Source organism: Puma concolor, chromosome A2 (genome assembly GCF_028749965.1).
Source record: "Puma concolor isolate L17-30 chromosome A2, mPumCon1.1.hap2, whole genome shotgun sequence".
NCBI classification, from domain to species: domain Eukaryota; kingdom Metazoa; phylum Chordata; class Mammalia; order Carnivora; family Felidae; genus Puma; species Puma concolor.
The window spans coordinates 164,117,740-164,131,693 of record NC_141668.1 but is presented as its reverse complement, the minus strand read 5'-3'; the positions used below and the strand labels follow the sequence as shown (position 1 = coordinate 164,131,693).

At 53.7% G+C, this 13,954-nt stretch overlaps 1 protein-coding gene across 2 annotated transcripts; it reads right to left on the bottom strand.

Moving 5' to 3' along the window:
* Positions 1-2,428: 2,428 nt before the first annotated feature.
* On the bottom strand, positions 2,429-7,446 carry S1PR5 (sphingosine-1-phosphate receptor 5). Of its 2 annotated transcripts, XR_015248534.1 has the most exons (3): positions 7,053-7,446; positions 3,989-5,506; positions 2,429-2,696 (listed from the first exon to the last, which is right to left on the bottom strand). XR_015248534.1 is itself a non-coding variant. In XM_086699108.1 (2 exons), the coding sequence occupies exon 2, from the start codon at positions 5,486-5,488 to the stop codon at positions 4,304-4,306; it is 1,185 nt and encodes a 394-aa protein (XP_086555234.1). In that variant the 5' UTR covers positions 5,489-5,506; positions 7,053-7,446; the 3' UTR covers positions 3,370-4,303. The 2 variants fall into 2 exon arrangements, 1 of the variants encoding a protein (XP_086555234.1); XM_086699108.1 differs by lacking the exon at positions 2,429-2,696 and having other exon boundaries at positions 3,370-5,506.
* Positions 7,447-13,954: the final 6,508 nt, after the last annotated feature.

Below are 13,954 nucleotides of genomic sequence, written 5' to 3'. Positions count from 1 at the left end.
GGATGGGTGAAAGAGGTGAAGGAGATTAAGGAGTGCACTTATCCTGATGAGCACTGAGTAATGTATAGAATTGTTGAATCACTATATTGGACACCTGAAACGAATATAATACTCTCTTTCTCCTCTCTCTCTCTCTCTCTCTCTGCTCCTCCCCCATTTGCGCTCTCTCAAAGTAAATAAACTTACTGGAGGGGTTGTGGGGGGGAGGATGAGCTAAATGGGTCAGGGGCACTAAGGAATGTACTCCTGAAATCATTGTTGCACTATATGCTAACTAACTTGGATGTAAATTTCAAAATAAAATAAAATCTATATATATATAAACTTTAAAAAAAGAAAACAGAACGATTTTAAAAAAACGAGGTAAACATTCAGCAAATATCTTAATCCTTTTTACTGGCTGCATAGTATCTCACAGTGTGGATGTGCCACAACTTATTACACCAGGATCCTGTAGAGGGCCACGTGGGTTGAGTTCAATCCTTTGCCTTCCTACACAGTACTGCAATACACATCCGTGTTCATGCATCCTCCTGCACGTGTGCAGGTGTACCTTGGATAAAGCTCTCCAAGTGGCACCACTGGCTCACGGGGTCCATAGATTTGATTTTGAGATAGGAGAGATTGCCTTCCGCCACGTTCTAGAGGTTTCCCGTAACCTGGGCCATTCCGTTTATTCGCTGACTATGCTATAGCGCCCCTTCTGGAGCGGCCCAGAACTGCAGCTTCACTCAACAGCACCCCCTTCCACCGTCCTCTGGCTTGGATTTAATCCTAGACAGCAGGGATGTTGAATCTTGAAAATTCACTCCTGGGGCGCCTGGGTGGCGCAGTCGGTTAAGCGTCCGACTTCAGCCAGGTCACGATCTCACGGTCCGTGAGTTCGAGCCCCGCGTCAGGCTCTGGGCTGATGGCTCAGAGCCTGGAGCCTGTTTCCGATTCTGTGTCTCCCTCTCTCTCTCTGCCCCTCCCCCGTTCATGCTCTGTCTCTCTCTGTCCCAAAAATAAAATAAACGTTGAAAAAAAAAAAAAATTAAAAAAAAAAAAAAAAAATTCACTCCTAAGGCTGGCGGAATCTTTTCTTAGACCAACATCTTTTTAGCCTGGCATTTCTTTCCATTATTCACCTAGTTTTCATTGAGATGGACTCTTTTTTTCCTTGTATAAAAGACTTTATATAGAGTATCTTAGGAAGCAAACTTCCCGAGTAGAGTTGAAATTTGAATCAGTTTGTCATCTAGCTTTTCAGGAATGCATGTATATCACATATGGTAAGAATTATTCCTATGAGATACTCGTTTAAAAAAATTGGGGGGGGCAATCTTCAGATTCTGTGTCTCCCTCTCTCTCTGCCCCTCCCCTGCTCGTGTTCTCTCTCTCTCTCTCTCAAAAATAAATACGTTGTTGCACTATATGCTAACTAATTTGGCTGTAAATTTAAAAAACTAAAATTAAAAATAAATAAACATTTACATTTGTTTTAATTTTTTGATTTTTATGAAGCCATTTTTTTGAAAGCTGGAAGTAATGTATCTTTGATTATGTCTTTTCAAAGATATACAGTATTTCTTTTTTTAAGATTATTTTTAGAACTGAATGTGTTAAATTTTATTTATTTAGTTAGTTACTACTTATTTTGAGAGAGAGAGAGAGAGAGAGAGAGAGAGAGAGAGCAAACCAGAGAAGGGCAGAGAGAAATCCAAAGCAGGCTCCACGCTGCCAGGGCAGAGCCCGATACAGGGCTTGAACCCACAAACTGCAAGATCATAACCTGAGCCAAAACTAAGAGTCAGACGCTTAACCCACTGAGCCACCCAGGTGCCCTTACCTTGATTATTTAAAAATGTTTAAATAAGGGACGCCTGGGTGGCTCAGCTGGTTGAGCATCCAACTCTTGATCTCGGCTCGGGTCTTGATCTCAAGGATTGTGAGTTCAAGCTCCCAGCTGGGCTCTGTACCAGTGCAGAGTCTGCTTGGGGTTCTCTCCCTCTTTCTCTGTGTCCCCCCCAAAGAAATAAATTAAAATTTTTTCATGTTTAAATTAAAAAGTGCTAGGGATTGAATTGTGTTACCCCCCCCCCTCCTGACAAAAAAGATATCATATGTTAAATCCCTAATCCCCAGTCTGATGGTATTTAGAGATGGGGCTTTGAGGAGGATGAGGTCATTAGAGGTGGGGCCCCATGATGGGATTAGGGCCCTAATGAGAAGAGACACGAGAGAGCTTTTCTTGATTTCTCCATACCGTGGGGATACAGCAGCAGGAAGGGAGTTAACTGTTACCAGGTCATGCTGGTACCCTCATCTTGGACTTCCAGCCTCCAGAACTGTGAGAAATAAACTTCTGTTGTTTAAACTGCCCAGATAAACGTGTTTGTCATGGCAGCCTGAGCCGACGAAAACAGCAAGACGGCACAAAATCTGTGGGTAGGTGACAATTCCCCCCAAGATCTACTATTCAGTGAACAAAGCAAGGTGCAAAGCAATGCTAGAGTTGTACAAAGAGAGAAAAGTGTTTACACGTCAGCTCATTTATCCGCAGAACAGCTCTGGAACTTTCCAAGGAATCCCTGTGGTGATCACGTCCGAAAAGGGGAACCGGTGCTTTTCAAATTTTGTAAAATTGGAACAAGTGGATAAGTCCCCTATCATCACACTATCAAACAACCCAACGAAGGAGCGAGCTTCAGGTTCCCCTGGAAGATAAAGGAGTCTGGGGTTAGGGGTGCCAGGCCGGGGCAGCGGGAGTTGGTGGGGGGGGGGGGGGAGGATTAGGTCCAGTCCTGGGAGTGTCCAGCCTTGAGTGTGTTTGTGTTCCAGGAAATAGGTTGATTTCCGGTGCGTGTGGCCTTCAGGGACGCCCTGAGCGAAGTCAGCGGGACACTCAGGCCTCCAGGCTGGGTCAGTGGCCCCCAAAAGACACTGCTGTCTTTGTGGCTGCCTGCAGTTGTAGGGTCTCCTGGAGCCCGAAGCTCCCTGCCCCTCCCCTGGGTCAGCAATGTGGCACTAGGGTCGGGAATGCATCTAGGGACATCCTGTGGCCACGGCCAGCAGGCCTGGAGCTTCTTATGGACACAAAGAGGGGCCCCCCCCAGACAAGAATGCAGACCACCGAGGCAGGGAGCGTCTGGCTTTGCCACACCCCTCCACCAGAACCAGACATCAGGCCTGCGCTTCTTAGGGCCCCGGGGCCTGACAGTCTGGGTCAGTATTATCCTAGCCCAGACACCAGGCAAGGTACTCACTGCTTGGAATTTCCTCATCTGTCAAATCAGGGTGAGGAAACCCACTTTGCAGGGTTGCAGTAAGGGTGAGAGGGGCGTCCTGGGCCTCCCACTGTGGGGATGACTAGCCAGACGCAATAAGCTGTAACTGTTCTCCTTATTTTATTATATTTTCATTTTTTTACGAAGGATCTGACACCACGCTCAGAGAAATCCTGTTTCCGAGAGGAACTGGCTGGGTCTCCCACAGCCAAATTTTAGGCCTGCCCTGTCTTTGGTATCCTCTCCTCTAAACCGGGGAGGGAAACTGTCCTTGATTTTTTTCTTTCTCTCACACTCCATTTCTCGGGAATCCTGTCTGCTGTCTCCAAGATCTATTCAGAATCCACATGGTCCGAGTCCCCATCGCTGCTCCCCTGGACCAGTGCGGGCACCTTCACCTTGTTCTAGCTTCTACCTTCACCCTTACAGAGATCTGTGAACAGCTGAAGCACATCAAGTCCGCCCTCTGCCTCTCGCCTCACTCAGAGCAAAACCAAAGTCCTCCAGGGGACCCACAAGGCTCTGCACTGTGGGTCCCATCATCTCCCTGCCTTTGTTTCTCCCACCATCCACCCCCTCCAGCGCTGCTCCAGCCGTGAGGGGATCTTTGCTTTTCATAGAACACGCAGGCATGTTCCAGCCTCAGGGCCTTTGCACTGCTGTTCCTCACCCTGAAATGCTCTTCTTTCAAGTGCCCCCAGGGCAATGACCTCTCAGCTTACATCATATGTCACCACTCCAGCAGAGAAGCATCCCCTGACCACCATCGCATCACGGTATTGCAGCTGGAATTATCTCCATGATTTCCCCACGCCGATATTGCCCGTGCCCCCCATCAGAATGTCAATTCCACAAGGGCCGCGATTCTTGTCTGTTTTGTTTGTTCACTGCTGTGGGGTTTAGCATCCATAAAATACATTTCCCTTCATCTCTTCTGTCTCCACCACCTTCGGCTGCTTTTCCTACAAATTCCTTTATTTAAGAAGAAAAGTCTGCAAAAACAGGTCTTCGGGAGGGCAACGGCGGGCCAGAGGGCGTCAGTCTGCGGCAGGTGCCGGTACCAGGGTCCGGGCGGCTGTGGGCGCACCCGGGCCGCCAGTGTCCGGCCCGTCCCGCTGGGGTGAGGAGCGCTCGGAGCGGCTGGAGCTGCCGTCCAAGCCAGGGGGCAGCGAGCGGCTCAAGCGTCCCGAAGCCCCAGCAGCGCTCTCGGACCCCTGGGAGGCGCCGTGCCCTCTGCTGCAGGGGCAGCGGCCGCGGCGGCCGAGACACAGGAGGGCGTTGCGCAGGTCGCGGTTGGTGAGCGTGTAAATGATCGGGTTCAGAAGCGAGTTGGCCATGGCCAGACCCAGGAAGGGGTCGGCCTGCAGGAGCACGGGGCAGGCGCGCGCTGGGCACGCCACGTCGAGTAAGAGCAGCAGGAAGAGAGGGCCCCAGCACACCACGAAGGCCAGGAGCACCACGCTGAGCGTGCGCAGCAGGGCCAGCGAGCGCGGCGTGTGGCGTGCCCGAGCGGAGGCGCCCCCCGCGGCCCGGGGGCGCTCCCGCAGGCGGCGCGCGTTGGCACGCACCTGGCAGTAGATGCGCGCGTAGAGCGCACAGATGGCGGCCAGGATGCCGAGGAAGGCGAGCACACAGAAGAGCACGTAGGCCTTGGCGTAGAGCGGCAGGACGGTGGAGCAGGCGTCCAGGCGGCCCAGGCAGTTCCAGCCGAGCAAGGGCAGTAGTCCGAGAAGCACCGACACGCCCCAGGCGGCGGCCACCAGCGCCAGCGTGCGTCCCCAACGGGAGGCGGGTGCGGGTCCTCGGCGGGCCATGGTGAGGCGGCGCTCGAGCGCGATGGCCAGGAGGCTCAGCACGGACGCGGCGAGCGCCACGAAGACGCCCCCTTCACGCGCGAACCAGAGCGTGGGCGACAGGCGCAGCGTGAGAGGCCCCGACAGCAGGATGTTGGCGGCATAGAACGCGCCCGCCAGCAGGTCGGACAGCGTAAGGCTGCCCAGGAGCAGGAACATGGGCGCATGGAAGCGCGAGTGGCGCCCCAGCACGATCAGCACCGCCAAGTTCTCCAGCACGATGAGCGCGCACACGGCCAGGAACACGACAGCGTCCGCACGCAGCCCGGCGCCGGGCTGGTAGCGTGCTCCGCGAAGCTTGCCCGTGTAGTTGTAATGCAAGACTATGACCTCGCTCACCGGCGCCGGCCGCAGCAGCCCGGGCTCCATGGGCCGCCCGCCCCAAGGCTGCGGAGAGGTAAGGTGGTGTGTCAGGTGAGGAGGCTGGCAGGGTGGGGCGGGGTTTCGCAGCTCTGGGAAAGGGGCCTTAACCCCCTACCCACCACCGCACACCTCCGCTGGGGCCCAAAGGGAGTTCGGGATGAAAAGGAGGTGGCCGTGGAGACAGGCCGACGCAAAGACACGCAGGGAATATCACGAGGGGACACGGTGACACAGAGTCCCACAGGAAAGGGACACGAAAAATCCCATAATCTGGGCTATCCAGGGGCAGATTCAATCATAAGCAGACAGGAACGCACACAAATACAGTGACACGCTGACAAAGACATGTATACACAGTCACAAAGTAGGGGAAACGTGCACAGTCACACCCCATCAGGGAAACGAGAAAATATATTCACACATGAACAGAGCTACATAGGCACGTTGGGAGACCCGAATTCAGCCACACTCACACAGGTTCTCACGCCCACTCGTATAGGCCACAATTTCACAACCTCCACCCAGGCCCAGCCCGGAGCCCACAGCTCTACAATCTGCCCGCCTCAGCTGCACCCAGTGCCTTTCCCTGCTGAACCCCCGGCTTCCTACTTTGCAAAGACAGAGCCTGAGGGCAGCAGACAGGATCCAGATCTCACAGACAGGCTTTTGCAGAGGGGTGCATGTGTCATTAGGGTATAATAATACTTCCCAGGGGCGCCTGGGTGGCTCAGTTGGTTAAGGGTGGCACTCTCGGCCTAGGCTCAGGTCACGATCTCACGGTTGGGGACTTCCAGCCCCATGGGGGGCTCTGTGCTGACAGTGAGGAGCCTGGAGCCTGCCTCGGATTCAGTGTCTCCCTCTCTCTCTGCCCCACCCCACTTCAAAATAAATAAATGAACTTAAAAAAAATACTAATACTTCCCATTTCACCCTTTAATCCCCCGGACAGCTCTCCCCTTAGTCCCAATTTACAGACAGGAAACTGTCTCAAAAGAAGTACCCCGCATAGAAGGAGACACAAAGGTTCTCACGCAGCTGCGCAAATACAGCTACTCAGAAACGGTCACACAGTCGTGCGAATCCCACTTAATAGATGAGAAAACCGAGGCCTGGGAAGGGGAGCTGACTTATTTGGACGTGGCAGGAACAAATGCATCCCAGACGGCCTCAGCTGCACTCAAGGAACAAGCGCAAATACAAATCCACAGAGAGTCACGGACTCAGCCACGCTGAAGGCGGGGGGGGGGGAGGCATCGAATACAGGCAGACACGGGTTACACTCGCTCTGATGGGGACATCTCCCGCCTCGCCTCGGCTTGCCTGGCAGCAGGACTGAAGTAGCGAAACTTGCAGTGGCATGGCCCGGAGAGGGCGAGGCCAGGGGATTCCAGGCGTCCCCACCCCCATCCCCGGCCCCGCATCCAGCCCGGGAGTCGCCGGCTTCCCCCTGGCCCCCGCCCCAGGCCTCCGGAGAAACCGGAGACACGGAGACCGGGGTAGTGGTCAGGGTAACCCCCTGCGGGCCAGGCTGAGTCCCCGCGCGCCTGGAGACCCAGTGCTGTATACTCACCCCTGCGCCCTGGTCGTGCGCCCCCCGCAGTCGCGCTGCCAGGAGCAGAGTGAGGGGACGCTGCTAATGGGGGCGGGGGGGCGGGGGCGGGGAGCGGGGCTGGAGCTGAGGGGGCGGGCCCGCAACGCGGACCGCTGGCCGTCGCAAGCGGTTGCCCCCTCCCCTTGGCGCCCGGGCACCCAGCCCGTGGCTGCCAGCCTGTGCCACCCGCCGCGGCACCGGAGCGCGCCCCGGCGGCGACTGGCACCGGCGAGCCCTTGGCTGCCCCCTCCGGACCTGAACTTCTTTCCCAGGGACGCTCCGTCGCGGTGGGAGGACCCGGAATCGCGGGAAGGGGAGGTTCTCTGCAGGGGCGGTCGCAGCCTGCGCCTCTTCCCGCCCCACACCAGAGGGGTCCTGTCTGTCCTCTGGGGACTGGACACTGGCCCCTCCCTGTTTCCCGCCTACCTTCCAGCTGAGCCTCCGGGCTGCACCCCAAGAACGCCCCATCGTTGAGAGACCCTGGCAGCGCAGGTTAGGGGGGGGTCTTCAGCAAGAGCAGCGGTGGCCTCAGTGCCCTTTCCCCAGCAGATAGGGACTCGGGGCGCAGCCCCCTCTCCATTTCTCCTATCCCACACCTGGCTTACAGCGAGTTCGGAAGGAGAAGGTGAAGGCAGGATTCTGGTGGGAACCTGCCTCTCTCCAAATGAGAAAGGTCTGGCTCCTAAGCCCTCCTGCCCTCCCCCCCCCCCCCTTATTGCTTCCAACACTGTGATTTACTCATTTAACGTGTTTCTGGGCTGTGTCCCCATCAGACTGTCAGTCCCCATGGAGGCAGGGATTTGCATCTGTCGTGAGCACTGCTGGGACACAGCCCAGGCCCTATAAATTAACCGATGAGTGAGTGAATGAATGAATGTTTCCCTCGCTTTCTGTGTGTGTATCTCTTTCATTGGGTCTCCCAGGGTGGGTCTCTTTCAGTCGTTGGCTGTGTCTTTGTGTCACTCTCCCACGCCTCTCCCAGGCCTCCAGCGGGCCAGTCTCAGCTGGCCCCACGCCCCCTCTCCCAGTTCCCAGGAGCTTCCTGGCCAGGCCCAGCTCCCGCACCCTCAGACCAGAGGCTACAGGCAGGAAAGAGGCTGGGCCCGGTGGCCGTGGACCTTCTCCAGGATGGTGCCCTTTGACTTGGCCTCTGCTCGGGCTCTGCCAGCAGCGGGTGGGGTGAGGGCGTCCCAGGGGCGCTGAATCAGAGGCTGGGGGTAAAGGATCTCGAGGGGCACCCAGGCCTGGTTGCGTCTCCAGGTAGCTCCTTGGGAATCCTGGTGGCTTCTGCCGGCCGTGTTCCTTGGGGAGGCAGAACAGTTCCTTCTAGCTCCAACCAAAGATGCCAGAGACACATGCGAGGTAGTGCAGTCAGTGGGGCCAGAGGAAAGGGATGGGTAATGCTTTAGTGCTGGTGCCCCACAGCCTTGCCCTCCAAGCCCTGAAGATTCCCCAAAAGCTGTGGGGCCACACAGGCCTGGATACATGAATGACCCTTTTCTGTAAAGGGGAAGCCACATCCCCTGTGGGAAGGTGGCCTCTTCACACCCCCAGGCGTCAATCTCACCTCCTTGGGGCTTGAAGCTGTGAAGGGAGGCTCTTCCGGCCTCCCTCCAGGGCCTCCAACCCTCCCTGCCTCCTGCCACCTCCTGTGCCTCTTTTCTCTAGACTGGGACCCTGACTTCTCCAGAAGATGTCAGGAGACTGGACGCCTCTGTGCGTCCACCTCGACCCGCCATTCCACACCTGTGGTACAGTTCTTAACACTCAGCTCAGGTCCCTCTCCTGCTCTAAATTCTCCCATGGCTCCCTAGGTCACTCAGAGGAAACGCCAGTCCTCACCACGGTCCACGTGGCCCTGCTTGGTGTCTCCTCTTTACTTACTCCCTGCCTTACTGCCCTCCAGCCCCACTGGCCTCCTCCCAATTCTTCACACAATTTAGGACCTTTGTACTTGGGGATAGGTTTCCCTGGAGACCTCCCTTCTTCCAACCCTTCCCAGTTGGTCACCTCCTCAGAGAGGCCTCCATTAATCTGTCCCTCTCCTCCCCAAGCTCGCACAGCATTTGGCACCATCTGAAATTACCTTGATTATTTATTCATGTGGCCTATCATTCCCAGATCCAGGAAGGCAGACTCTTGTCTGTTCCTCCGCCCAGAGGTCATATAAAGATCAAGGGTTCAGAGTCTGTTGCCAGGCTCAGTGACTTTGTAGTCTAAGACTATGGGCAAAGGATATCCTCTCTGAGCCTCGGTGGCCTCATCTGTGAAATGGAGTCAATAACAGTATCCACTCTAAGGGATATCGTTGAGGGTGAAAGGTATGATTTAGAACAGAACAAGGATATACAGGGAAAGCGCAATAAATGTTGGGGATTATTGGTCACCACTGTATCCCCAAGGAGGAATTAGGGGACTCCGTTCAGATCCCATGGGCCTCAGGCACCACCCCCCCCAGCCCATTCCCACTGGGGAAGGGCGCCCACCCTTCCCTCCCCCACTCCTGCCAAGGCTGCTTTCTTCCCAGGGGAAGGGCATCCCTGGCCTCCCAGCTCCTGCCACAGCCCGCCCACCTGATGCATGCCTGGGCGGGCTCACCCACCAAGCAGGTTCTGCCACCAGAGCCCTCGCACACGGGGGCCACCCCACCCTGGTCTGCACCCACTCTCAAAGCAGAGTCAGTGCCTGGGACGGACAAAATGCCTAATATGGTCCCTCCTTCTTCTTCTTTTTTTAAATGTTTATTTTTGAGAGAGGGTGCGCGCACAAGCCGGAGAGGGGCAGAGAGAGGGGGAGATAGAGAATCCGAAGCCAGCATCCGAGCTGTCAGCGCAGAGCCCGATGTGGGGCTCGAACTCACGAACCGTGAGATCATGACCTGAGCCGAAGCCGGACACTCAACTGACGAAGCCACCCAGGCGCCCCTGACACAGTCCCTTCTGACCCCCACCCACCTAGAGAATAGGAGGACCACAGCAGCGTTCTCTTTCTGCCCTCTCCACCCCCTTCAGACCAATCCTGAGGCGTGAATGTGGCTGCAGGGGGTGCAAACTGACAGCTTTCCCGTGGCTGGAGACCAGAGCAGTCATGGTTTGGGGGGATCTCAAAATGGAGGCTCGAGGACCACCTCTGTCCCACAACCACACTCTCGTTTTGCTTAGCGGAGAGGCTTCCCAAACAACTGTCTAAACAGTTTGCGCCTTCGTTGGCAAATCTGTTGGTCACAGGGGTCCAGGTTAACAATTCCAGAACTGTGTATGTGCTAGGGTTGAACACATAAGTTCACATTGTAGATATGGACAGCCAGGTTTCATGCTGCTGCAGAAGGAAGTTACAAATGAGCAATGTGGCTCAGTTCATGGAGCGTAAGACTCTCGATTGCAGGGTTGTGGGTTTGAGCCCCACCTTGGGTGTAGCGATTACTTGAAAATAAAAATCTAAAAAAAACAAAAACAAAAAACAAGCAATGTGGTGCTGGGCTGAGGTTAGGTTAACAGTATGACATGTTTATTTTAATAGATAGATATAAAAATAAATATCAATGTGTGTATCCATGGGTTAGTTCACATATTTCCTAGATCTGTCTGCTGAAGGTTCAGAAGCATTGACATTCTAGAAAAAGCACCAGTACACTCAGCACCCAGGTCTTGATTTCTTACAAAAGAAATTTATTGGGGTGCCTGGGTGGCTCAGTCTGACTCTTGATTTCAGCTCAGGTCATGATCTCACGGTTTGTGGGTTTGAGCCCTACCCAGGTGCCCCTTAAGGCTTTTTCTTTTTTTCTTTTAATGTTTATTTATTTTTGAGAGAGAGAGCGTGAGCAGGAGGGGAGCAGAGAGAGGGAGACAGAGAATCCCAAGCAGGTTCCATGCTGTCGGCCCAATATGGAGCTTGAACTTGGGAAAGGTGAGATCGTGACCTGAGCTGAAGTTGGACGCTCAACCAACTGAGCCGCCCAGGCGCCCCTGCATTCGTGTAGTTCTTATTAAAGGTTCTAAAAGGTTCCCAGAAGAGACTTTCAATTGGTGGGGAAAGGGAGCAGAAGGGAGCTTGGTGGTGGGGCCTCACCTTGTGCCAAGATGGTGGGCAGGACTTGGGCAGAGCCACACGTCTCTCTCCTCACCTGCTCACCCCAGGCCTGGCGAACTGCCCAGGGGAAAAGCTGACCTCATCCTCTTTTGGCATGTGGCCCCAGCTACAGCTTGGGTTAAATTCAGGCCAAGGACTTCTAAAGTGGTTAATGAGGGTTGGGATCCAAGTCCCCAGGAGACAGAGGAGGCAGGCCCTGGTCTTCCCCCTCCAGGCAGTCCCCCTAGGTGCCCTAACTGCCTGCAACTCTCACTTCCCAAACCCTAGGCTTGGAAACTGGGAGTCAGCACCTCCTCTTTCTTGCCCCCTCACACTTAGACATTCATTTTATAGGCTAGGCAGGAGGGAAGGGGGAAAGAACAGCTGGGCAGAGGGAGTCAATCAGCACATGCAAAGGCCCGGGGGCTGCAAAGAGTGTGGTGGGTAAAAGAAACTAGAATCAGTCAGTTGGTTAGGAGCTTGGCTTAGGAGGAGGGAAGTACAGGGAAGGTGGGGGTGGGTTGGGGGTGAGAGAAGGGTCAGGTCTGGTGGCCTGAAATGCCAAGCCTCTGCTATCTGACCACCACCTCACTATATAACTTGCCAAACCTCTCTCTGATCTGTTTCTGCATCTGTAAAATGGAGCCTTTCTCACCGTGATCTTGTGAATACGAATGCAGTCATTGGTGCAAAGTGTTAACACCTCACCTGGCAGAGCAAACCACTCTGTAAATGTCAAATATTATGTTTTAACAGCTTTATTGAGATGCTAATTTGCATGCCGTACAATTCACCCATTTAAAGTGTATATTTCTCTGCTTCGTAGTGTATCATAGAGTGTATAAGTACAACCACAACGAATTTTATTTTATTTTATTTTTAATTTATTTTTTAAAGTTTCTTTCTTTTTTTTTTTTAACGTTTATTTTATTTATTTATTTATTTTGAGACAGAGAGAGACAGAGAATGAACGGGGGAGGGTCAGAGAGAGAGGGAGACACAGAATCCAAAACAGGCCCCAGGCTCTGAGCTGTCGGCACAGAGCCTGACGCGGGGCTCGAACTCACAGATCGTGAGATCATGACCCGAGCCGAAGTCGGACGCTCAACCGACTGAGCCACCCAGGCGCCCCTAAAGTTTATTTCGTTATTTTGAGAGAGAGAGAGAAAGGGAGAGAGCACATGGGTGAGGGGCAGAGAGAGAGGGAGAGAGAATCCCAAACAGGCTCTGCACCATCAGCACCAAGCCCCACACGGGGTTCAGTCCCATGAACCCGTGACATCATGACCCGAACCGAAATCGAGAGCTGGACGCTTAACCTACTGAGCCACCCAGGCAGCCCTAGAACCAATTTTAGAATAATCTATCACTCAAAAAGGAAACTCCAGGGGCGCCTGGGTGGCTAGTCAGTTGAGCTTCTGACTTCAGCTCAGGTCATGATCTCACAGTTCGTGCGTTCGAGCCCTGCGTCAGGCTCTGTGCCGACAGCTCGGAGCCTGGAGCCTGTTTCGGTTTCTGTGTCTCCCTCTCTCTCTGCCCCTCCCTCGCTTGCGCTCTGTCTCTCACTGTCTCAAAAATAAACTTAAAAATTTTTTTAAAAAAAGGAAACTCCAGGGGCGCCTGGGTGGCGCAGTCGGTTAAGCATCCGACTTCAGCCAGGTCACGATCTCGCGGTCCGGGAGTTCGAGCCCCGCGTCGGGCTCTGGGCTGATGGCTCAGAGCCTGGAGCCTGTTTCCGATTCTGTGTCTCCCTCTCTCTCTGCCCCTCCCCCATTCATGCTCTGACTCTCTCTGTCCCAAAAATAAATAAAGGTTGAAAAAAAAATTAAAAAAAAAAAAAAAGGAAACTCCATACACATTGCCAATATTCTCATTTCTCCCCTCCTCCCACCCCCTGGAAACCACTAATCTACTCTCTATCTCCAAGGATTTGTCTCTTCTTGGCATTTCATGTGCAGGGAGTCATACACTATTTGATATTTTGTGTCTGGCTGCTTCTTTCACTCAGCATAACGTTTTTTTGTTTCTTTATTTTTATGTTTTAAATGTATTTATTTTGAGAGAGAGAGAGAGAGAGCACAAACAGGGGAGGGGCATAGAGGAGAGACGGAGCCCCAACATGCTCCTTGCCATCAGTGCACAGCCCGATGCAGGGCTCGAACTCACAAACTGTGAGATCATGATCTGAGCCGAGATCAAGAGCCGTTCACCTACCCAACTGCACCACCCAGGCGCCCCACGCTTTTCATCCATGTCGTGGCATGAATCAGTACATCATCCCTTTTTATGGCTGAATAGGATGTCGTTGTATAGATACGCAATATTTTTTCTGTTCAACTCATGGAACTTGGGTTGTTTCTGCCTTTTTGGCTAGCTAGGAAAAAAATGCTACGAATCTTCGTGTATAGGCTTTTTGTGTGGATGTATATTTTTATTTCTCCTGCAAGGGACAGAGTGCAAGCAGTGGAGAGGCAGACAGAGGGAGACACAGAATCCGAAGCAGACTTCAGGCCCCGAGCTGTCAGCACAGAGCCCGACATGGGGCTCGAACTCACAAACTGACAGATCATGACCTGAGCAGAAGGCGAGAGCTGGATGCTCAACGGACCGAGCCACCCAGGCACCCCTTTTTTGTTACTATTTTTAATGATCCGTTGTTCACCCTGCAGTCCACCTTTCCTCCGGTCCTCCTGCTCACAACCCTCCATTCCTCCTTGGTGCTCTTTGAAGAAAGTTCAAAGAGTCCTGGCCTTTGGCATCTGGCTCTTTCCCCTTCACCCCACAGCATAGTTCTTGCCTCTGAATCTCCAAAT